The sequence below is a fragment of the Podarcis gaigeae genome, assembly GCF_964106915.1.
Source record: "Podarcis gaigeae genome assembly, chromosome: 1".
Taxonomy (NCBI): domain Eukaryota; kingdom Metazoa; phylum Chordata; class Lepidosauria; order Squamata; family Lacertidae; genus Podarcis; species Podarcis gaigeae.
Genome location: NC_139678.1, coordinates 133,563,528 through 133,586,826, shown reverse-complemented (window position 1 = coordinate 133,586,826; position 23,299 = coordinate 133,563,528). Strand labels below are relative to the sequence as shown.

The 23,299-nt window shown below is 45.0% G+C and overlaps 2 protein-coding genes across 9 annotated transcripts in view; one reads left to right on the top strand and one right to left on the bottom strand.

The window, feature by feature from the left end:
* PCNT (pericentrin) overlaps window positions 1-3,159 on the bottom strand; it is a 75,383-nt gene extending 72,224 nt beyond the window's left edge. For both annotated transcript variants that reach the window (XR_014556164.1, XM_083702554.1), the window contains exons 1-2: window positions 2,996-3,159; window positions 2,335-2,484 (exon numbers count right to left, since the gene is read on the bottom strand). Coding sequence is in view for 1 of the 2 variants with exons in the window: in XM_083702554.1 (XP_083558680.1) it covers window positions 2,335-2,484; window positions 2,996-3,034 (189 nt within the window). In the remaining variant the exon portion in view is untranslated. The remainder of the gene's footprint in view (window positions 1-2,334; window positions 2,485-2,995) is intronic.
* A 2,970-nt stretch (window positions 3,160-6,129) lies between these two features.
* Window positions 6,130-22,983, top strand: LOC310832501 (uncharacterized protein C21orf58). Of its 7 annotated transcripts, none has more exons than XR_014558321.1 (9): window positions 6,130-7,668; window positions 9,564-9,621; window positions 10,264-10,370; window positions 11,086-11,229; window positions 13,992-14,106; window positions 15,819-15,958; window positions 19,011-19,233; window positions 19,825-19,893; window positions 22,808-22,983. XR_014558321.1 is itself a non-coding variant. In XM_083714346.1 (9 exons), exons 1-8 carry the CDS (start codon window positions 7,609-7,611, stop codon window positions 19,865-19,867), a joined length of 876 nt encoding a protein of 291 aa, XP_083570472.1. In that variant the 5' UTR covers window positions 6,131-7,608; the 3' UTR covers window positions 19,868-19,893; window positions 22,808-22,983. The 7 variants fall into 7 exon arrangements, 6 of the variants coding, with proteins under 6 accessions (XP_083570475.1, XP_083570472.1, XP_083570474.1 ...); XM_083714346.1 differs by having other exon boundaries at window positions 6,131-7,668; window positions 19,011-19,219; XM_083714347.1 differs by having other exon boundaries at window positions 6,132-7,668; window positions 10,297-10,370; window positions 19,011-19,219.
* The last annotated feature ends 316 nt before the right edge of the window (window positions 22,984-23,299 follow it).

Here is a 23,299-nt window from a genome sequence, read left to right as displayed (position 1 = left end):
TTCAGTTTATTACAGTGCAATCCTATGGCTCACTTATGCCAGCTGGACATCCTTTCACCAGGGATGTCACATGGCACTAAATTATGTTGCTATAGGAACCAGAAAAGGTGAGCATCAAGGAAAAGGGCCAGGCTTAGTTAGTACCCTAATTTCCCTCAAACCTTGATTCCATTTTTAACAATGGGGCAAAGTGATGGTAACAACTGAGGTACTACAAGTTAATGTTAAAGCACCTTTCCCAAATAAACAATAATAGTGACTTTTACTAGACAGTAAGGAAGGTATCTTTGTTCAACTTATTAATAATTACCTCTAAGGATGTGGACAGGCTTCTTTGACAAGTGAAACTGATCACCTGTCTCCTGGACCCCTGCCCATTCTGGCTCATAAAAGCAAGCCAGACAAGGCTGGCCAATGAGCTCTGTAGTGGAGTGGTGAATGCGTCCCTCTGTGAGGGAGTCTTCCTGGACTCCCTCACAGAGGGAGAGCATTATTAAACCGCTTCTTTAAAAAAAACCATCTTTAGACCTGGCCATTATGGCCAGTTATCACCCAGTATTCATTCCTGGGCAAGCTGTTTGAGCAGATGGTCGTTGAACAGCTCCAAGCACGCCCAGAAGATGCAGACCATGTGGATCTCTTCCAATTGGGATTCCAGCCGTATCATGGGACTGAGACCACCTTGGATGCATTGGTCAATAATCTTCGGCAGGCTAGGTTCAGAGGTGTAAGCAGTTTCCTGGTTCTGCTTGATCCCTCAGTCACTTTTGATACCATCAACCATGGTATCCTTTTGGACCGTTTAGAGGGATTGGGAGCTGGGGGCACTGTTATGCAATGGTTCCGCTCCTTCCCCTGAGCTATGTCCAGAAAGTGGTGTTGAGGGATGAGGATTTGGACACCTGGGCACTCGCTTGTGGAGTTCCTTGGGGCTCCATCATTTCCCTCATCCTTTTTAACATCTATATGAAGCTGCTGGGAGAGGTCATCAGGGGGGTTGGGGCTTGGTGTTCACCGGTATGTTGCTGATACCCAGCTCTACATCCGATTTAAATCAGAAACAGTGAAGGCAGTGAACGTCCTATGTGAGTGTCTAGAGGCAGTTGAAGGATGGATGGTGGCTAGCAGATTGAAGTTGAATCCCAATAAGACAGAAATACTGTTTCTGGGGGACAGGACAGCCAGGTGAAGGGGACTTCCTGGTCCTGAATACGGTAACTGTGCCCCTGAAGGACCAGGTCAGCAGCCTGGGAATCATTTTGGATTCACAGCTGTCCATGGAGGCACGGGTCAATTCTGTGTCTAGGGCAGCTGTTTACCAGCTCCATCTGGTATGCAGGCTGAGACCCTACCTGCCCACAGAATGTCTCATCAGGGTGGCGCATGTTCTAGTTATCTCCCGCTTGGACTACTGCAATGCGCTCTACATGGGGCTACCCTTGAAGGTGACTGGGAAACTACAACTAATCCAGAGCACAATTCAAAGTGTTAGTGCTGACCTTTTAAGCCCTAAACGTCCTCGGCCCTGTATACCTGAAGGAGCGTCTCCACTCTCACCGTTCAGCCTGGACACTGAGGTCCAACGCTTGAGGGCCTTCTGGCAGTTCCCTCACTGTGAGAAGTGAGGTTACAGGGAACCAGAGGGCCTTCTTGGTAGTGGCACCCGCCCTACGGAATGTCAGCCCAGTATACCTACAGGAGCATCTCCAGCTAACGCTATTCTGGGTTGTATCAACAGAAGTATAGTGTCCCGATCAAGGGAAGTCATAGTACCACTCTATTCTGCCTGGGGTCTTGTGTCCAATTCTGGGGACCTCACTTTAAGAGGCAGGTAACCAAGATGTTCAAGGGTCTAGAAACCAAGCCTTAAGAGAACGGTTGAGGGAGTTGGTTATGTTTAGCCTGGACAGGAGGACACTGAGAGGAGGTATGCTAGCTATCTTCAAATACTAAAGGATTGTCACATGAAAGATGGAGCAAGCTTGTTTTCCCCTGCTCCAGAGACTGGAACAGAATCCCTCGGAAAGTGATTGACTCTGCTTCATTGGAAGTTTTTTTATGCAGAGGTTGGATGGTCATCTGTCATGGATGCTTTAGTTGAGATTTCTACATGCAGCAGGTTGGACCAGCTGATCCTCATATTTCCTTACAACTCTGCATTTCTGATTCTATATGCAAATAACTGTGAATATTTGACAAATTATTTTTTAAAAAATGATATTGGTTTAGGATTCAGTTTATAATCTTCCCTGTGTTCTTATTTCAAATGACCTATTTCATATGTATATGCAGCAGCAAAGGACCTTTGAATTATTGCTTTGGTTAAAATTGTACCTCTGCTTGCTGCATCTCTTCTTTGTGTGTCGCTTCCATTTTTTGTAGCAACTGTTGTTGCTCCTTTAATTTAGTGTGCAACTCTTTGATTTCTTCCTCATGCTGAACAATTAGTTGACGTATTTCACAATAATGTTCTTGTTCATGAACCTAGGGAGAAGAAAATATCATTAAAGACATTTCTTAAAGTATAATTAAAGAATGCATCACCATCTGTTAAGGATGCTTAAACAAAAATGGGTGCAGGACAGAACTATTGCAGAGACTTAAGTGAATGCTTATTAGGAGGGCCTGAAGAGCCTTCAACAATCTGCAGTGGCGGGTTGAAGGAGAAAGGTGCGCGAGTCATTCTTGGGGGGCAGAGGAGAGATGAATCTGGGGCGCCCCTCTCCCTTTGGTCGGGACATGCTCTGCGCGGAGCTCCTGAAAGAGGGCGCGAGGCGGACTACAACTCCCGTCAGCCGGTGCGGCACAACAACGCCAAGCGGGACGGACGGCGGCTCTTGCGGGCGCCCAGCCTCCGGCCCGCCCGCTGCTGTGGGGCGCTTGGCCTCAGCGAGAGGCGGGCGCTGGAACTCCGCCACCGCTTCCCCGCAACGCGGGAGCCCCAGAAGCGCCCCAGCCGGCGCAGCCCCGACCCTCGAGCGGAGAAAAGAAACACCTCCGGGCCGCCGCCGCCGCCACCGGCCTCTCGCTCCATTTCCACGACCAGCTGCTGCTCCCCTCAGGACGCTGCTTCTCAGGCCCGCTTCAACGGCCGCGCAACCGTCGGAGCTGGAAAAAAAACTTTCAGCCAATGGGCTGCCTCGACCCAAACTCCGCTGTCCAATAGCGAGGCGAGCCCTGAGAGGCGGCTAACCCGCTGTCGCCGCCCACCGGGCGCCCGTGCTGACAGTAGATTAGCAGCGCCAGTAGCCAATGGGGCCTCGGATGCGCCGCCGTGTAGTGTTTTTTTTCCTCCGATTCAACTTTGTGTCCCGCCCTTTCCTCCGGAAGCGGTGTCCAGGCCGCCTATGTGACCGCGCGGGGGGCGGGTCGACGAGCCGTGAGGCGGCTGGCGGGTTGGGCCTCCCGGGTCGCCGGGGAAAGCAGCGGCTGCTTCTCCCCTTCCACTGCACAGTTCCTATCCGGAGGATGGAAAGAGGCTTTTCCGAGCTCTGCGCCCGGGCCGGGAAGCGGCGCTGAGGGGTGGGCGGGCGGGCGCCGTCGTCTCTTTCGGCCCGGAATGGCCGGAGCCCCCCTTCCCCCCCCCCGGGGGGGGTGTCATAGAGATTTATATTTTCCCCTGACAAAGACTCAAGGCAGCTAACAGATTAAATATAAAAACATCTTTTTTATTTTAAGAAAAACCGCAGGGCAATTTTTGAAAACTTCTTTTAGATTATTATTATTTTTACACTAAATGAGGTTGAGAAGAGCGGGAATTTCCACCTGCCTTTTGTTTCTGTTTGAACCTGCTTATGATATTGCCACGACAACACGTGGTGGTGGCGGCCCCATCTCCCCTCTCCGCCCCCCTGCACTTTGGCTGGTTGAACAGAACTTGTCTCCTCCCCTTTTCCTGTCTGTGTGTGGAGGGAGGCAAGCCATTTGCTTCAGACAACCCCATCCCCTTGGCTGCACCTCTGCCAGCCCCTCCGGGGCTTCTTCTTCGCCTGCACCACCAACACAGCCTTGTTGCCCTCGCTGCATCACAATTACCACTTTGGCAGTGCAGTGGGGGTACAGTTGTGGAGATGGGGCTGGCAGAACTGCAGGCAAGACCAGCAGGGAGCGTTGGGGGTTGGACGTGGAGCAGTTAGATGTCTTGGGCTGGCCCTGCTCCTTGGCGCTCTCTCCCCACCCTTCCCGCCCCCAGGCGATGTTGCAATGCACAGGAAATTTGAAATATGCACTCGTCTTAGCTAAGGGCCCTTTCACACTTCCTCTTGTCCTGCCACTTTCCCCAAGGGAAACCGGCTGTTTACTGCTGAATCGTAACAAACTTCAAAGAATTGGCATTTGTCAGAGCTGCCCTAGGTCCCAGCTCACAAAGGACCAACGCCAGTTCTTGTTATATACAAAAGTCTTTATTGAAGTTCAGTTTCGATTTCAAAGCCGCGGCACGCAGCTCTACGTCTTGAACTCTAGACCGCTGAAGCTCCGTCTGAATCTCCTCCCCCCAGACACCAGTTTAAGACTCTAGCCCTGCTCCACCTCTTCCTCTGCTCTTTCCTCCTCTGGGTCCGCCTGTCCGCTGACTCCTTGCCCTTTCTGGACTCTTCTGACGCTGAGTCCCCTGAGTCTTCCCCCTCCCTCCGGCAGGCTTTAGGACCTGGTTCCCAATCCGGGTTTTCTGCTGTCCCGCGCGCCTGTACATTCGAACTTGGCGCCCGCGCCCAGCCGGCAACCTTCCTCCTGACCGTTACACTGCTCCTGTCACTGCTTCCCCCTTCGGGGGGGCTAGCTGGGCCTGACCTCCCCTCCGTTCCCTCACTCTCCAACAGAGGCGTGGTCAGCCCTGACTCATCTTCTCTCCCTGCTGGAGGAGACGCTGGCCCTGATACATGGGACTCTTCCCCCCCACTACGCTCTGGTGGGGGAGCTGGCCCTGATCTCCCGCTGCTGCTTTGGGAGTCCCCGCTGGCCCCTTGCTTCTGGTGCGTCCCCCTGGGACCCCCCTTGCCCTGGCCATTGGCGCCCCCTTCTGGGAATCTTCTGATTCGCTGGAGAGGCTCATGGAATCTCTCGGGCCACTGTCATACTCCCCTACGCTGCCCTCCGATTCTTCCCCTTCGCTCTCCATTTCCTCTCTCCCCTGTGCCTCTGCTCCTGAGCCCCTGACAGCATTTGTTCCGATTCAGTGGTAAAAAATGGTATTCCCAGGAGAAGCGGTAGGACAAATGAAAAACTGTTTAGACCCATTCCTAGAACATTTCTTGGTACAAGAAGTATATAACCTCATATACTCTTTTTGTTTACCTGGGCACTGAAATAAATGCTAAAACTCAGTCCCACTGAGTTCTGAATCCATTTGTAGGTGTTTTCACATGTCATGCTCAAAATCTACATTGGTTAATTTGCTTTCTAAAACATAAATAAGATGCAGTGTGTCTTCTGAATTCTACAGTTATAAAGGCAAATTTAAGCCTCATGTCACGTGCAAAAACACTACAAAGGTACCTTGGTTCTCAAACTTAATCCGTTCCAGAAGTCTGTTCCAAAACCAAGGCGCGCTTTCCCATAGAAAGTAATGCAAAATGGATTAATCCATTCCAGACTTTTAAAAACAACCCTAAAACAGCAGTTTAACATGAATTTTACTATCTAACGAGACCATTGATCTATAAAATGAAAGTAATAATGTACTGCAGTCAATCAGTAGCTGAACTGGGTTCCATACAGTCACAAAAACAAAAAATGAGCTTTCCCATAGAAAGTAATGCAAAATGGATTAATCCATTCCAGACTTTTAAAAACAACCCTAAAACAGCAGTTTAACATGAATTTTACTATCTAACGAGACCATTGATCTATAAAATGAAATTAATAATGTACTGCAGTCAATCAGTAGCTGAACTGGGTTCCATACAGTCACAAAAACAAAAAATGAGCTTTCCCATAGAAAGTAATGCAAAATGGATTAATCCATTCCAGACTTTTAAAAACAACCCTAAAACAGCAGTTTAACATGAATTTTACTATCTAACGAGACCATTGATCTATAAAATGAAAGTAATAATGTACTGCAGTCAATCAGTAGCTGAACTGGGTTCCATACAGTCACAAAAACAAAAAATGAGCTTTCCCATAGAAAGTAATGCAAAATGGATTAATCCATTCCAGACTTTTAAAAACAACCCTAAAACAGCAGTTTAACATGAATTTTACTATCTAACGAGACCATTGATCTATAAAATGAAAGTAATAATGTACTGCAGTCAATCAGTAGCTGAACTGGGTTCCATACAGTCACAAAAACAAAAAATGAACAGCAAAAACAAAACGCAAAATAAATAGCAAAAACAGACCTCAGTGTAACTCTCAAAATGGAAGTATGGCACTCAAATCGTCAGTATAACACTCTAAACGGAGCATGTTCGCTTCTGGAAAAAGTTCGCAAACCAAGGCATTTGAGAACCAAGGTACCACTGTACTCTATGCATAGCGTGAAGTTCTATACTTGCTCCTGTATTGCCAGATGGAACCAGCTAGCTCGAGACAATCTGCTGTCCGGGACCTCTTACTGTTTGATTTTATTCAGTTTGTAACAATTTATTAATGAATCAAAAGGTATGCATTATTTTCTCTGTACAGGCAAGGACCAATTTAGGTGCATCCGAATGATACACAATCATGCACATGCACATAGCACCAAACTTGGAAATAGCCCCAAAATGTCGTAAAGATGACATGAAAATGGGCAGAACAGACTTAGGCTCTGCTGACGCATGTGAGGGTCTGGAACAGAAACCCAGGACAAAACAAGTGTTGCCTGTACTGTACAGTGACTTCATGTGAAAGGAAATTTGAAGAAAGAGGGAGATCTGGCAAAGTGAAAAATCTGATGGGTCTAATGCACAGAATCATAGAATTGTGGAGTTGGAAGATATCCTTAAGGGTCATCTTGTCCAACCCCTTGCAATGCAGGAATCTTATGTCTAATACTGGGTTTGAACCCATGACCCTTGAGATTAAGAGTCTCATGCTCTTCCGACTGAGCTATCTCAATATCCAATTTCTGTTTGGGCTTTCCTTGAAGCTTGCCTAGATTAAGGTACTTTTAAGTGATGGTTGGGAAATGCTTGGTTTGACACCCTCATTTGATTTGATAGAATCAAGAACAGCCTCGCCCAATTGGATTTTTATTTTTTGTTTCTTTCAGTTGACCAAACCTCATATGAACCAGGTTAGTGCCTGAGTTTGTTTAGGTCACAGACAATGCAAACAGCTACAGGGTAACCTGAGCTTAACAGAGTTATTCATAGGAGCATGTTAGCAACGCACAGGGCTGGGCTTAGTGACTTTGTATGGGGAAAGCCAGCAACCACTGAGAAAATGCTGCTGTTGTTCAAGCAGAGCAATATCTTAGTAACCATACTGTGCACACTGCAAGAGACACTGTGTATTTGAGAGGATTCTGTTTTCCTTTGTAATTTGGGACTGAAATTATCACAGAGACTTTATGGAAAATTTCGACAAAGAGCCTGGAGGAAGAAAGAAGCAACACACATTAAAAAACAAACTACCGTCCTTTGTGATTTGAAGAGCCTGTTGCCCTGAAATTTTGTCAGGATGACAGACTCGGATGTGGCCGATCACATGACTCGACTCAAACTCAAACTCCTTGAGAAGGTAAGGTAAATTTTTCTAAGGTCATATCTAAGTTATAACTTCCAACACGATTGTTTTTGCAAACTACCATTAATTGGTAGTCGGCAAAGCAAAAAATATCCAAAGCGGGATTTTTAACTAGTTAACTCTTCTGCCCTGTGTCCATCCATGCTGATCAGCAAAGGAGTTTACAAACTCAGCACCCTGACAGCTAATATGTGATGTTCTGGCTACCCTTGTGTGTGTATCTGAAGAAGTGTGCAGGTCTCTAAGATGCTACTGGACAATTTTTAAATATATTTCGACAGTCTACCCTTATTCATGATGCATCAACTTCTCAACTTTCTAATATAAGAGTTAATATCTGCCTAGTTGAACATACTAACCTTCCTTGGTTTTATTTAGACTTGCTTATGTTTTGAAATAGGCCTTGTCTTAGCTATTTCCCCTCCCACATTTCCTTCATTCTCAAAGCCTTTTCTATGTTAAACTTACTAAAAGCATGTTCACCCACTCATCCTCCCAGAACCACCTAATTTCTGGCCTAACACAATCCCATAAGTTACTCAAGAATTCCCCTTATGTACTGTATGCCACAGAAAAGAGCCAGGGTAGTCTAGTGCCGAGCTTTCCAAACTGTGTGTCGCGACACGTTAGTGTGCCGGCTGCAGTGTGCAGGTGTGTCACACAAAGGCTCCCCACTCTCCTCCTGGAGCTGGAAAGGGGTTGGTTTAACCTCTGGTTTGCTAGTGAAACTGAATTACTATGTTGTGAAATGATGCATGTCAAAATCCACCATGAAAAGTTGGGAAAGCTCTGGTCTAGTGGATGAAGTGCTGGAATAGGATAGGACCACAGAGATCCGGCTTCAAATCCCTGCGCAGCCATAAAGCTCAGTGGGTGACCAAGATGGGCCAGTCATTCTCTTTCCACCTCACCCACTTGAGAGGGTTGTGAGGATCAAGCAAGCAGGAGGACAACCAGGTATGCCACCTGGAGTTCCTTGGAGGAAAAGTGAGATCTAAATGTATTTTTACAAACAAGGGTTATTGTTTTTTTTACAATCCAGCAGAATAAAAAATGTATGAAATAATAGAAAATAAATTATCAATACATTTATATCCCACCTTTTCTCTACAGAGCTCCCCCTCTCCATTTTATTATCACAACAACCCTGTAAAGTAGGTTAGGCAGTGACTGGCCCACAGTTCCCGATTGGGCATTTGAACCTGGTCTCTGGGGTTGTACGCCAGCACTCTAACCACTCTAATCAACTTAAATCCTAAGAAGGAATGCAAGCACGCTGCAAAGAACTGTCTTAGGACAGGAAGGAGCTACAGGAGAGGGGTCCGGTTTTGGTGAAAACATTCTTTAAGTACTAAGTATGACTCAACAAGGGACGCGGGTGGCGCTGTGGTGTAAACCACTGAGCCTTGGCTTGCCGATTGGAAGGTTGGTGGTTCGAATCCCCATGATGGGTGAGCTCCTGTTCGGTCCCAGCTTCTGCCAACCTAGCAGTTTGAAAGCATGTCAAAGTGCAAGTAGGTACCGCTCCGGAGGGAAGGTAAATGGCATTTCTGCGTGCTGCTCTTGGTTTTGCCAGAAGCGGCTTAGTCAAGCTGGCCACGTGACCCGGAAAAACTGCAGACAAATGTTGGCTCCCTCGGCCAGTAAAGCGAGATGAGCACCGCACCCTCAGAGTCAATTGCAACTGGACTTACCGGTAACTGTCAGGGGTCCTTTACCTTTACCTTTACCTTTTTATGACTCAATATAAACTAGTGCCAACAACTCCCACTTTCACAGCGCATAGATTGCACAAATCTTTGTAGGTTTTTTGATGTTCAATTACTTGTTGACAGTCAAAGCTGAGGTTCTGAATTTTTTGTTAATCCTCATTCTGCTTTGATCCACAGAAACTAGAAAATGAACGTGAAAACATTGATGATTTGGAATCTTCCTTTTCTGCAGCAAGTAAGAAGTTAAAGCTCACTCATATCTCCATATGAATCAATTTGTAATGTTGGTTTGAGGGAAAATGCATTAAACAGGATTTCTCAACATTTACTATGGGATAGATGTGGATTTTGGCAAACTTTCTCTGCATTCCATCCTCTACAGATCCATGGGCCAATAGGACTTCTGATGGTGAGGAATGCAATGAAATCCCACCCTATATTATCATTTATTAGATTATTTAGCTTCACATGTGGTCCCAGGACATGTTAGAACAACTTTAAAATACAATACTAAAAATAATTAAAACATAAGAGAATAGAGTGGGTTCCAAAGCGTACATCCTGGGTGTCAAAACTAGGGTTAAGAGGCATATGACAAAAAACGACACAATGAAGGTGCCAGACACCCCCTTGTGGGTAGAGAATTCCAGAACAGAGGTCCTTTCCCAGGCTGCTACTACCCAAATTTCTGAGGGTGATGGAAATCCCGGAAGGATGAAGGATATTTGTGGCCTGAATCATTTAGAGCTTTAAATACTAGCTGAGTGCCTTGAATTGGATCCATAACTGAACCACCAACTAAATGCCTTCTTCCCCCTCCTTTATCTACCCCCCTTTCCTTTGTTTTGTAAATTACTGAAAAACTGTAAAACTAAAGGAGATGGCAGACTCTTTCCAATTGTTTTTGCAGGGAATTACGGCAGCCATGGCAATGCATTGCAAAGTGCATTGAGACGAAGAAAGGATCTTCTGCAGCAGCTCAGGGTATGTCTCAAGCAGGGGGTTGGACTAGATGACCCTCAGGGTCCCTTCCATCTGTACAATTCTACATTTCTATGATTCAGTACTATGAAGTTTCTTCCAACACATGAAGGCTGCAGTCCTGCAGTCCTAAATGAGAGTACCTGAGAGTAAGTGCTATTGAACTCGATAAGACTTACTTCTGAGGAGACACACATATATAAGGTCAGATTGTTAAACTCTTGGAAGTCTTTAAAGATGCTGTTAAGAGTTTTCTTTGGAGGGAAAAATTTTTGGATCCAGCATGGAATAACCAGACCAGCCTGGTAATAGCTGGCTAAAGATGGGTCCTTAAGGAAACAGAGGAGTAGCTCTGTTTTGCTTTTCACATTTGGCTTATGTTAAACCCATTGGGCTTCTCATTCTTGATGGCATTCCATACATAGGGTAAAATCTCAGTGGTTTGTGTCTCCCATTAGACACAAATGTTGTTGGCCCACCATGCTGTCATTGCTCCTATCAAATCCAGAATCTCCCATACCAGCTTTAATGTTTAATGGAATTGGGAAGTGCAGTCACTGGTCTCCTATGTCATGAAAAATTATAAATATTTTTAGTAAATAGTTAAATATTTCATTTCTCACTGATACACTTGGCATAACAAGGTTTGTGAATTAGAAAAAAATGCAACATAAATAATTTTTCCTCTTATAGAAAGCTTATATATTTGGTATTGTAGGAGCAAAATGTTCTGGAAGAATTGTCATTACCACGTGGCTTGCCAAGACTCCAGAGGAAGCACTTCAGACCAGAACCAGAACATTTCTACCAAATTCCTCCTCCTCCTCCTCCACCTGAACAGCCAAGGATTATCCAGCAGACAGTGAGTGCCTTATTATAAAAAAGAACTGCCGTATTTTTCGCTCTATAACACGCACCAGACCATAACACGCACATAGTTTTTAGAGGAGGAAAACAAGAAAAAAAATATTCTAAACAAAATAGTGGATATATGATTTTTGTGGTTCATGCTGTGGCCACAGACATGTGATCTGACAGTGAGTTTGGAGTAGCCCAATGCAAAAATCCTGAGGATCCATGTGGATCCATGCTTTGTAACCATGGAGGAGGGAAGGAAGGGGAACCATGGATCCTCTGCTCATGACTGCAGCAGATTCCCGCCCCCGCCACCCGCAGGCATTCGCTCCATAACACGCACAGACATATTTCCCCTTACTTTCTAGGAGGAAAAAAGTGAGTGTTATGGTGCAAAAAATAAGGTATACAGTTTGGAAGTGCAAATGATGGATGCATAGATGATGTTGATCATTCCTATTAACAGATGAAAGCTCCAGCACTGTGCGTGTGAAAGCATATTGCATAGGTGTAATAATGGAGATTTTGCACGTGAAAGATTTAGATCAAATTTGTTTGATACAAAACTTCTAACTAAATGTAAAATGTAAATGTAAAACTTAGAAATGGCTTGGGAAATCTATAGCAGAACATTTTTTTAAAAACTTTTCGCTTTCAGATTATCTAACATAGTGTCAGGGACTATGCTGAGGAGGAATAGTGGGAGCCTCCCCCTCCCCCTGCTCCTGATCAGGATCCTAAATCTTCCCAGGAGCAGGAGGACAGTACAGGGGTACCTCGGGTTACGAACAAACTTAATTTGTTCCGGAGGTCCATTCTTAATCCGAAAACGTTCTTAACCTGAGGCACGCTTTCTCTAATGGGGCCTCCTGCGGCAGCAATTTCCGTTCTCATCCTGGGGCAAAGTTCTCAATTTGATGTACTACTTCTGGGTTAGCGGAGTTTGTAACCCGAAGTGTTTGTAACCCGAAGTACCACAATATAGATTTGGAAAAGTGGTTTGCAAAGGGACATAGTTCAGAAGGCAGAAGCTGGGAAATACTGGATGGGGAACAGCTAGGGGAAGAAGGACTGGAAGAGAGAGAGGTAATAGATTCACTGTCTCTGGAAAGCATTCATCCACTCTCCCCAAGGTCAGGAAGAGCTGATAAAGTGGCAGAACAGAAAGCACAGAGGGTAGGAGCTCAGGTTACAAGACGCAGTAATGACATGGGTGACTAGGGAGGAAGGGGTGGAACTCTTAATTGGGAACACCTCCTTTCCTAGGAAATGGATTCTTTGTTCTCTCACTGTGATCATTAAAGGTTATAACTGGTAAGAAGACTCCTTTCTCTTGTGTATCTGAAGAAGTGTGCATGCACATGAAAGCTCATACCAAGAACTGACTTAGTTGGTCTTTAAGGTGCTACTGGAAGGGATTTTTTTTGTTTTGACTATGGCAGACCAACACGGCTACCTATCTGTAACTAATCCTTTCTCTTTGTTCTGCTTATCTACTGCCAAGGGGGAGTGGGGAGGAAGCAGATTCCCTGAAGCCTGACATAGTAATAGCTTTCACACATAACATAAAAAGTATGAGAGAAAGTACTTTCTGATAGTGTATCTATAGCTAACACTACTGGATCCCTGCAGGACCCATATCTAGGAGGCAACAAATAGGATTCTAATATTCACACAGGACCTACAAAATGTTTTATTCCTTTTTGGTAGCTGCATAATCCTCCTGTTCTTTGGGCCAACCCCTTAACTATCAGATAATTGTGGCTTTACGCAAAAACGGATCCTGTTGTTCTGCAGTTGTTAGCTTTAAATGACTCTTGCCAGGTGTTGAAGTAAGAGGACAAATCCCACTCTTAAACAAAAGTAAAGTCAGGCAAGCTAAACAGTGAAGGTGCCAAATACATCTCTTTGGAGAGAGAGTTCTCCAACCAAGGACTTTCCACAGAGAAGGCCCTCTTCCACCATCACACACCTGAACTTCTAAGGGTGGAGAAACCACCCAAAGTCAGTTAACACCTGAGAGAGACTATAGGACATGAGGCAGTCTTTAAGATACTTGGGGGCTTAGTTGTTTATGGCTTTAAGCGCTAGCGCAGGTACCTTGAATTAAGCCTGGAAACAGATTGGCAACCCATGTACACCCCCAGCATGGCCATGGGTCAAGGTGAAGGCCAACAATGTCTGCTCTAGGAGATACTGATGCCTGCAGAAATAATCTAGAATATGAATACAGCACTCCTGCAATTTACATGGCAGTTATATTCTGGGAATCATGCCCAAAGCTAGTCAAAACACATTAGGTTCAAGGGTGGGTGGGATTGCCAAGTCGTTTCTCTATAAATCCACCCCCTTTCCACTGCTTTTTGCTTTTTTAATTTTTCTACTACATGTGTAAAGCTGAATGCACACAAGTTAAATGTGTGTAAGTTGAGGGAGGCTCAGTTTTGTTGTAACTTAGATGCACCAATTTTGTTCTGTCTACACACCAAAAAAGGAATCCTTGGAAAAAGACAAACTTCTCTAGCAGTTGTTGATGATGCCTCTAGGTTTAATGGTGATTTAATGTGCCATGCAAACCAGACATAGAAGAAACTGTAAAAAAATAATAATCCTTGATTAGTCCAATAATGAACTGAACACAAAATATGTATCAATTTACAGTATTTGCTGTTTAGTGTGTTGAGTACTGACAGGATTTAATCAAAGTCTAGGATTTTGGCTACACTTTGATCAGTTATTATTTTGTTTTTGCTTCCTTTCTTTTCCAAGTTGCCTCAGCAGCCAGCAACCATTATTCAGCAAATTCCTCAGCATCCACCGCTCATTACCCAGATTCCATCTCCGCAGCCTTGCGCAGGCCCACGCTCTGGCAGTATTAAGGAAGGTGGGCAATCCCATATGCATTGAAAATGGGGAAACTTTTTCTGGGTGCATTGAAAACGGAGGGACTTTTTCTGGGTAGATGTAGGTTAAATGTGCAAAGAATTACAGCACATCTTACAACCCTGTGCATACTTAGGATTAAGATCCACTGAATTAAGTGAGATTTACTTTTGAGTAAAGAGGCATGGAAGCAGGCTGTGAGGCCTTTTTCAGATTTGCCTAGCATTTTTTCCATCTCACATGCCTGCATGAACTAAGGTGTGCCTTGCTACAAACTGCAGCAAGCTGGCAGCCCACATAGAACCAAACTTATTTCTGAGTTTATTTAATTGCACCACATTTTCAGAGCGTTATAGTACAATGGAGATGTAAACTTTGCTGAATGCTTCCATACAAGGAAAGCAGAGAGTGAACCCTTGAAGCTTGTAGGAAAGTCAAATCATATTATGGGGAGAGCCAGGATCTCTTCCTGTCTGGCTTGCCAGTTGGAAGGTTGGTGGTTCAAATCTGCATGATGGGGTGAGCTCCTGTTGCTGTGTCCCAGCTTCTGCCAATGTAGCAGTTCGAAAGCATACCAGTGCAAGTAGATAAATATCTGCTGCAGCGGGTAGGTAAACGGCATTGCCATGCACTCTGACTTCTGTCACAGGGTCCCATTGTGCCAGAAGCAGTTTAGTCATGCTGGCCACATGACGCGGAAAGCTGTCTGTGGACAAATGCCAGCTCCCTTGGCGAGAAGCAAGACTAGCCTTGCACCCCATAGTCATCTTTGACTGGACTTAACCATCCAGGGGTCCTTTACCTTCTACCATTTACCCCTAATGAGCAGAAATACATTGATGGCTAGTCCCTTTCCTCCTCTGCCAATTACTCCATCTCCATTTTAATAATGTATTTCTAGGGCCAAACTAGGTGTGACATAGCAGATACTTGAAGGAATTCCCAACTTTGAAAAAACCTTTATGTAGCTAGTGGGGCAGTCTAAATTTTATTGGACTAGAAGGGATGGGCTGCCTTCAGAATTATCCATCCTAGCTTCTTTCCTATGTATGGGAGTTGGGAAAATTGGATATTTGGGGTGTTTCCCACGAGGACAGAAAAGATCAGGAGATGCTTCATTGATTTTCAGCATTACATATAGATTGACACTTCAGTTACAAGATAATACAGTTAAAGCTCTTCACATCTGTTTTCCTGCATAGTGAAGGACTGGTCTTGCCACCAGTGCTTTTTTCGTGGGCATGCGCAAAGGTATACAGTACTGGCACATTTTTTTTAAAAAAAGTTAAAGGTGTGGCACTTACTGTAACAACTTCATGGTGAGTACTGGCACCATTTTTCTTAAAAAATAAAAGGAAAAAGCACTGCTTGCCACACATTTGCATATACACTGGGTGCATTATCCCAACCTCTGGCAGACCTGTTGTCTACAACAACACAGTATGTGCCATTCCACAGATAGAAGGAAACCTAGAGGCATCTTTATTTCTTCCTTCCTGTTTACTAGTTTGCAAATAATCACTCCAAGTTACTTATATTGCTGATCTTTCATAGTTTAGAATACAAAGGAAACAGACAGAGCCACTGCTGGGCTGGTTTTATTCAAAGGCTTCTGAGCTGAAAAGATGAAGACTGCTTCTCCCTAGCATTCTGTTGTGATCTCTGTAGTAAGCAGAGTGTTGTCTCTTGATCCTGATTTTCATGTTTTCCTAGATATGGTGGAAATGATGCTAATGCAAAATGCACAGATGCATCAGATTATTATGCAGAACATGATGTTGAAATCTCTGCCACCACCTGCTTATTCACCAGCTGGTGGGCATGGAGTTCCTGTGCTTCACCCTGGACAACAGGTAAACTTGTTTTTAAAGGACACTAAATGTTATCTGAATGCCAAGGCGGGAGTCAGGAGAAGATCAGGAATAACTCACAAGGTCTCCTTGAAGTTAATTCAGAGAAACAAAACAGCTCAGGGCCAATGAGCACAGCAACTGGTGGCGGGGGGGGGGGGGATAACAAATAAAAAAGTGTACATTTGAAAAGGGAGCTTATGCGCTCCACAGAAGCTCTTCCTCCCCTCCATGCCATGCTGCATGTAATTGTTACTTAAATAATGTTAACAATCTGGAAAGTGTGCAGAGGATGACCAAGAGGACAAGGGTGTGGGAAACAAGCCTTATGAGGAACTGTTGAGGGTGTTGGGTTTGTTCAGCCTGGAAAAGAGGAGACTGAGTTAAATTATTTGAAGCCAAGCCGATAGCACAACTTCTCTATGGTGCCCGGTTGGGTCCCTTTTCCACTAGAACTTGTACAATCCAAATTTCTAAGGTCAGTCCTTCATGTTCCAAAATGTGTCTCTAATGCTACTCTAAGACTAGAGACAGGCTTCACAAAAGTGGAGGCTAGAGTGTGGGTGACCATATTCAATTATTGGCTTAAACTACCTTTCTTTCCCCGTGGCCTTGCCCCACTAACTGTGAATGATGACTTTCAATCCACGTTGAAACAGGCAGTGGCAACTAAAATCTCATCCCTGGGCTTCTCTCCAGGTCTTCCACTTAACATAGGATATGATCAGGCTAAAGCACTCATTAAACAACATGTAGTAGACACAGAGCACCAATTGGATCTAGCCAGGACTCCAACTTTTATTGCCAAGGAATCCACCAAGTACTTTGCCCCCCCCCCCCATGGCATATCTAACTAAACTCAAAGTTCCTAAACAGCGAAGGGCTTTTAGCCTGGCTCTGTGTCATGCCCTCCCCTCTGCCGTTATTGAAGGTCAATACAGGAAGATTGACTACCCGGAGAGACAATGCCCCTGTGACTCGGGACAAATAGAAATGGTAGAGCATGTCTTTCTCCGGTGCCTGTACTACAGAGACACTCATATTAGCCTGATTTTCCCACTACGTCATAAGCACCCGGGGCAATTCTATACCTCCCTGCTGCTCTCAAATATCAATCCTGCTACAAGACATACTGTTGCTAGATTCTGCACAGCAGTGCTCAAAATTCGCTGGAGGAGGACCTGTGCCACAATCCAGATTTAATGAGCATATCAGAGTGCTTTGTAAATTAATAGTTAAAGTCTTTCTATGTATCAACCTTTTATGCTCTTCCACACCCACCCAATGCCTTCTTCTAGCTTCTTTTAAATTCTTATAGACTTTTATATTCACCTTCTGTTTTAATACCTTTAAGCTTTCCAAAACGCTTTTCAGATTTTAAATGACTGTATCCCACCCTTTTATGCTGGTTTATGACCGTAATAAAGATTTGTATTGAGGAGACTTAGAGGTGATAGGATAACCATCTTCAAATATTTAAAGGGCTGTCACATGGAAGATGGAGCAAGTTTGTTTTCTTTTGCTCTGAAGGCTAGGTCTCAAAGTGAAGGCTTCAAGTTCCAAGAATTGAGATTCTGACTAAATATCAGGAATAACTTTCTGATAGTAAGAGCTGTTTGACAGTGGAACAGTCTCTCTTGGAAGGTAGTGGATTTTCCTTCCTTGGAGGTTTTGAAGCAGAGGTTGAATGGTCATCTGTCATGTATGATCTAGTTGAGATTCCTTCATTGCAGGGGGTTGGACTAGATGGTCCTTGGGTTTCCTTCCAACTCTATGATTGTATGAAATTTGGAAGACATCATGATTTTATTACCTTTTATGTAGTATCCTCCCCATCTATGGAATGCTATTCCCAGGGAGACCGACCTTGCATCAACATTGTCATTATTTTGGTACTAAGCAAAGACTTTTGTTTTCCTGGGCATTTGGCCAGAGATTAGTAGAGCAGCCACGCTAATCTCTAAAGCAGGAGGGGAAAACATTTTTGGCTCTGCAGGCCAAATTCTTCTCAGATCCCAACCTTGCAGGCCAAGTACTGTATTTTTTGCTCTATAAGACTCACTTTTTCCCTCCTAAAAAGTAAGGGGAAATGTGTGTGCGTCTTATGGAGCGAATGCAGGCTGCACAGCTATCACAGAAGCCAGAACAGCAAGAGGGATTGCTGCTTTCACTGCGCAGCGATCCCTCTTGCTGTTCTGGCTTCTGAGATTCAGAATATTATTTTTCTTGTTTTCCTCCTCCAAAAACTAGGTGCGTCTTGTGGTCTGGTGCGTCTTATAGAGCGAAAAATACGGTAAGCCCCTTGCACAGTGCTTTAAATCACCTGGGCTTCAGACTGCTCATCTGTTTGGTAGTACTGAGTTTGCTTTCTGTAGGCCCTTGCTGTGTGAGTGAATTCTCCATGGGGAAACTCCAGGAGACTTTGGCTTTACTACCCATCAGCTGATAGGCAATAGAGCCGAATCCTGATTTCCCTTCAAATGCGGAGTTGGGAGTGCACTTTAAGGCTCCCAGTTGTGCATTGGCAGCTTCATCCCTCCTTTCCCCACATCTAAGGTGTGGGGCAGGTGGGCGTGGTTTGGGGGAAACTGCCTCACAGGTCAAAGTTGAACCCCTGGCAAGCTAGGTTTGGCACACATGCTGGAGGTTCCCCATCCCTCCTCTAATGTGTTCGACTTGCTCTGCTCCCTTGCCAATCCGAGCATGGAAGAAAAGACAAGCAAGATGTGTTTTATTGAAACAGGCAGAAATTAGCTACTGTTTGGAAAACATTTTTTACTATGCAGAATTATTGATTTTGCTAAGATCTTTGATCCAAAAAAATAAAACACATGAAAGAGGAATATACTGCATACCTTGCAACAAGAAAGGTTATAATTTTACCTGACATTACTTGCAGAGGAAAAAGGCCAGTGGTTTATTGAAATTGTTTGTGAGGCTAAAACATAGAGTGATCTTAAGCCAGAAAGCTACAAACTGGATCAGCTTCAGAATTCTTGCCTGTCCCAACAGCTGGGCGAATGTAACACACCTTCTTTTTCTTAACTACCTGCAGCTGACTGCTCCGCTTCTAGTAAGAACAGAGAAGTCACGACCCCCAACAGTGCATCATCACCACTACACACCTCCAGGGATGCCAGCCATCCCATCTCAGCTTGGCTTTTCCATGGGCCCTTCTGTGATGCAACCTGGCCTTGGCACACCACTGGGAGGATTCCCATCTGATTTACATCACCTGCCCATCCCAACATCTGCAGCGTATGTGTAAGTCAACATATGTAAGTCAACAGGCTGCCACGCTAGGAACATGCTAGGAACATGCTACAGTATTCCCAATTCAGTTTTATTTCAATATTGTTACTGGCTGTAACAAAGGCACAAAGATAGAGCGGTACCTCGGTTTTCGAATGTAATCCATTCCCGGAAGACAGTTCAAGATCTGAAACATTTGAAAACTGAAAACTCAATAGCCAACAGCTAGCTCTCAGGACCTTGCACTCAGCGGAAGCCGTGTGGTATGTTCAACTTCCAATCCGTGTTCGAAAACCGAAGCACGCACTTCTGGGTTTACAGAGTTCAAAAACCGAAATGTTCATCAACAGAGACTTTCGAAAACTGAGGTACCACTGTACAATACCTAACATTGTTTTGAGAACTAAGAAAGTAATCAATTCAGGCTACTTTGGCTCAATTGTCAAGGCAGGCACCAGGTCTCATATGAGCTCCCAGCCCTCTGCAAACTCATATATAGGATGCTGCAGTTTTTAAGTGTCATATAAATGCCTTCTAAATGATAAAGCAAGGGTGCATGTATAAATTAATTCCTTGCAATGAATGCACATTTCTAATGGCTTGTTCTGTCTTCCAAGTGTACCTACCAATGGACTGCTTGGATTACCCCCGGGTTTGTAGACTTCTACAGTGCCTGACTAGCAAAGGTAACCAGAACACAGTCTTCCTGTGTTCATATTTGGTCCTTCTCTCCATGTGAAATGGGCCTCGTAGTCCAGGAGCCCACGTCATAATAAGTCTTAAGATGATCAAAGTTATGGCGTTTCTAAAGCAGCCAGCCTTATGAGCAATGAGTGGGGCATCTAGTGGGTGGCAAGCAGCCCACCCCTTTCTTGGGAAGATAATTAAATCAGAAGGTAAATGGGTGAAAGAAGCTGTATGTGTTCAGGGATAGTGTGCATAATTCAGAACTGTCCAATCTGACTGACATTGTTTGGGATCATCTTTCTAACCCCACCAGAAGGGGATACTTGGCTGTTTCACTGACAGTAAATGGCTGGAACTGGCAGTTCTGGGTAGAGATCTCCTTCCTGCATCTTAAACTATCTACTCCAGAGATGCTTTAGCTGCCCACATCCTCACCTTAACCAGCAATGGGGTCCAGTTCTGGGTACCACATGCTTTCACTTCACTTCTCACTTCACTATTAACTATTCCTGATCCAGTCTTTTAGTTTTTTAGAAATAAGGTCTTTGTTTACATTTTTAATAAAGATTTCAGAGCTGGCTGAAAACTCAACCGGCCTGTAATTTCCCACAGAGGTAAGCATCTTGCCCCTTATTCATGGGTGAATAACAGTGAATCAATGAGAGAAGTTAAAAATAATAAAACATTTCAGTAGCACTGTTGTAATAATATGAAGGGAGGTTTGAGACCCCTTGTGGGTCTATTGAGGTTGTGAACCAAAGAATTAATCTGTGAAGGAAGCTGTGCTATGCAAAAAGTATTTATAACACCAGTCATCATCATCATCATCATCATCATCATCATAATAATAATAATAATTTATTATTTATACCCCGCCCATCTGGCTGAGTTTCCCCAGCCACTCTGGGCGGCTCCCAATCAGTGTTAAAAACAGTACAGCATTACATATTAAAAACTTCCCTGAACAGGGCTGCCTTAAGATGTCTTCTGAATGTCAGGTAATTCTTTATCTCTTTGACATCTGATGGGAGGGCGTTCCACAGGGTGGGCGCCACTACCGAGAAGGCCCTCTGTCTGGTTCCCTGTAGCCTCACTTCTCGCAATGAGGGAACCGCCAGAAGGCCCTCGGCGCTGGATCTCAGTGTCCGGGCTGAACGATGGGGGTGGAGACGCTCCTTCAGGTATACAGGACCGAGGCCGTTTAGGGCTTTAAAGGTCAGCACCAACACTTTGAATCGTGCTCGGAAACGTACTGGGAGCCAGTGCAGATCTCTCAGAACTGGTGTTATGTGGTCCCGGCGGCCACTCCCAGTCACCAGTCTAGCTGCCGCATTCTGGATTAATTGCAGTTTCTGGGTCACCTTCAAAGGTAGCCCCACGTAGAGCGCGTTGCAGTAGTCCAAGCGTGAGATAACCAGAGCATGCACCACTCTGGCGAGACAGTCCGCGGGGAGGTAGGGTCTCTGTCTGCGTATGAGATGGAGCTGGTAGACAGCTGCCCTGGACACAGAGTTAACCTGCGCCTCCATGGACAGCTGTGAGTCCAAAATGACTCCCAGGCTGCGCACCTGGTCCTTCAGGGGCACAGTTACCCCATTCAGGACCAGGGAATCCTCCACACCTGCCCGCCTCCTGTCCCCCAAAAACAGTACTTTTGTCTTGTCAGGATTCAACCTCAATCTGTTAGCCGCCATCCAACCTCCAACTGCCTCCAGGCACTCACACAGGACCTTCACCGCCTTCACTGGTTCTGATTTAAAGGAGAGGTAGAGCTGGGTGTCATCTGCATACTGATGAACACCCAGTCCAAACCCCCTGATGATCTCTCCCAGCGGCTTCATATAGATATTAAAAAGCATGGGGGAGAGGACAGAACCCTGAGGCACCCCGCAAGTGAGAGCCCAGGGGTCTGAACACTCACCCCCCCCACCACTTTCTGGACACGGCCCAGGAGGAAGGAGCGGAACCACTGTATGACAGTGGCCCCAGCTCCCAGCCCCTCTAGACGGTCCAGAAGGATGTTATGGTCGATGGTGTCAAAGGCCACTGAGAGATCCAGCAGAACTAGGAAACAGCTCTCACCTTTGTCCCTAGCCCGCCGGAGATCATCAACCAGCGCGACCAAGGCAGTTTCAGTCCCATGGTGAGGCCTGAATCCCGATTGGAAGGGATCCAAATGGTCCGTTTCCTCCAGGCGTGCTTGGAGTTGTTCAGCAACCACCCGCTCAATCACCTTGCCCAAGAATGGCAGATTTGAGACTGGGCGATAGTTGGCCAAATTGGCCGGGTCTAAAGATGTTTTTTTAAGAAGCGGTTTAATGACCGCCTCTTTCAGCGGGTCTGGGAAGGCTCCCTCACAGAGAGAAGCATTCACCACCCCGCAAAGCCCATCGCCCAGCCCTTCCCGGCTCGCTTTTATCAGCCAGGATGGGCAAGGATCAAGGAGACAGGTGGTCGGTTTCACTCGTCCAAGCAGCCTGTCCACATCCTCGGAGGTCACAACTAATTAGCAGAAACTGAGTTAAGCCTTTCACCACCTATTCTAGAAGCCAGTGACATCTTTATATTTAGTTTTATTAAGTTAACTTCTACTTGAAAGAATGCATTTCCTGAACCAACTTTATTTCACAAACTCCTTTTTAATATAACTTCTCTTGTTTGTTTAACTGACTCCTGCCTAAGACTCTAATCCCTACGTTTTCCCTCACAAAAGACACCCCCACAGGATGAAATGTGGTAAAAGGTAGAAATTCATTTAAGGGGCTTACCATGAGGTGTGCATGCAATATTTAATTGGGGCAGTAAGCAGGGTGAGTCTGCTGCTTTATTAATTGGTGGTAAGCGGTGGATCTGCTACAACTGGCATTCAGATGTTTGGTGAGAACTATTTAGCAAGGAGTCTTTTCTTTACAGCATGAAATGAGATTAAGAGTGTGGTGAACCCCTTCTTGGAAGGCAAGCGGACAACAATCTTGTGACCCGAAATAAGGAAGGAATGCAGTAAATGAAGATTACATTGGGCAATGTTTGCTTAAGGGAAGAGTTGTATCCATTTACAGTTTGCTTCAATAAAGTTTTAGCATCTTTGATACATAGCTATTTGTTTCATTCTCATAGTATGTTGTATTTATGGTTACACAATTGGTTGTGTACATCCAAAGAATACAATCATTATACAAAGATTTCATTATACATAGGTTTTAAACTATACTACAGTTTATATCTCCTTCATGGATCACTGCCTTGTCATGGTGAAGGGGCTTGAATAACTCAGAGAAGCTATGGTTTTCCCAGTAGTGATGTAGTGAGAGCTGGACCATAAAAAAGGCTGATTGCCGAAGAATTGATGCTTTTGAATTATGGTGCTGGAGGAGACTCTTGAGAGGCCCATGGACTGCAAGAAGA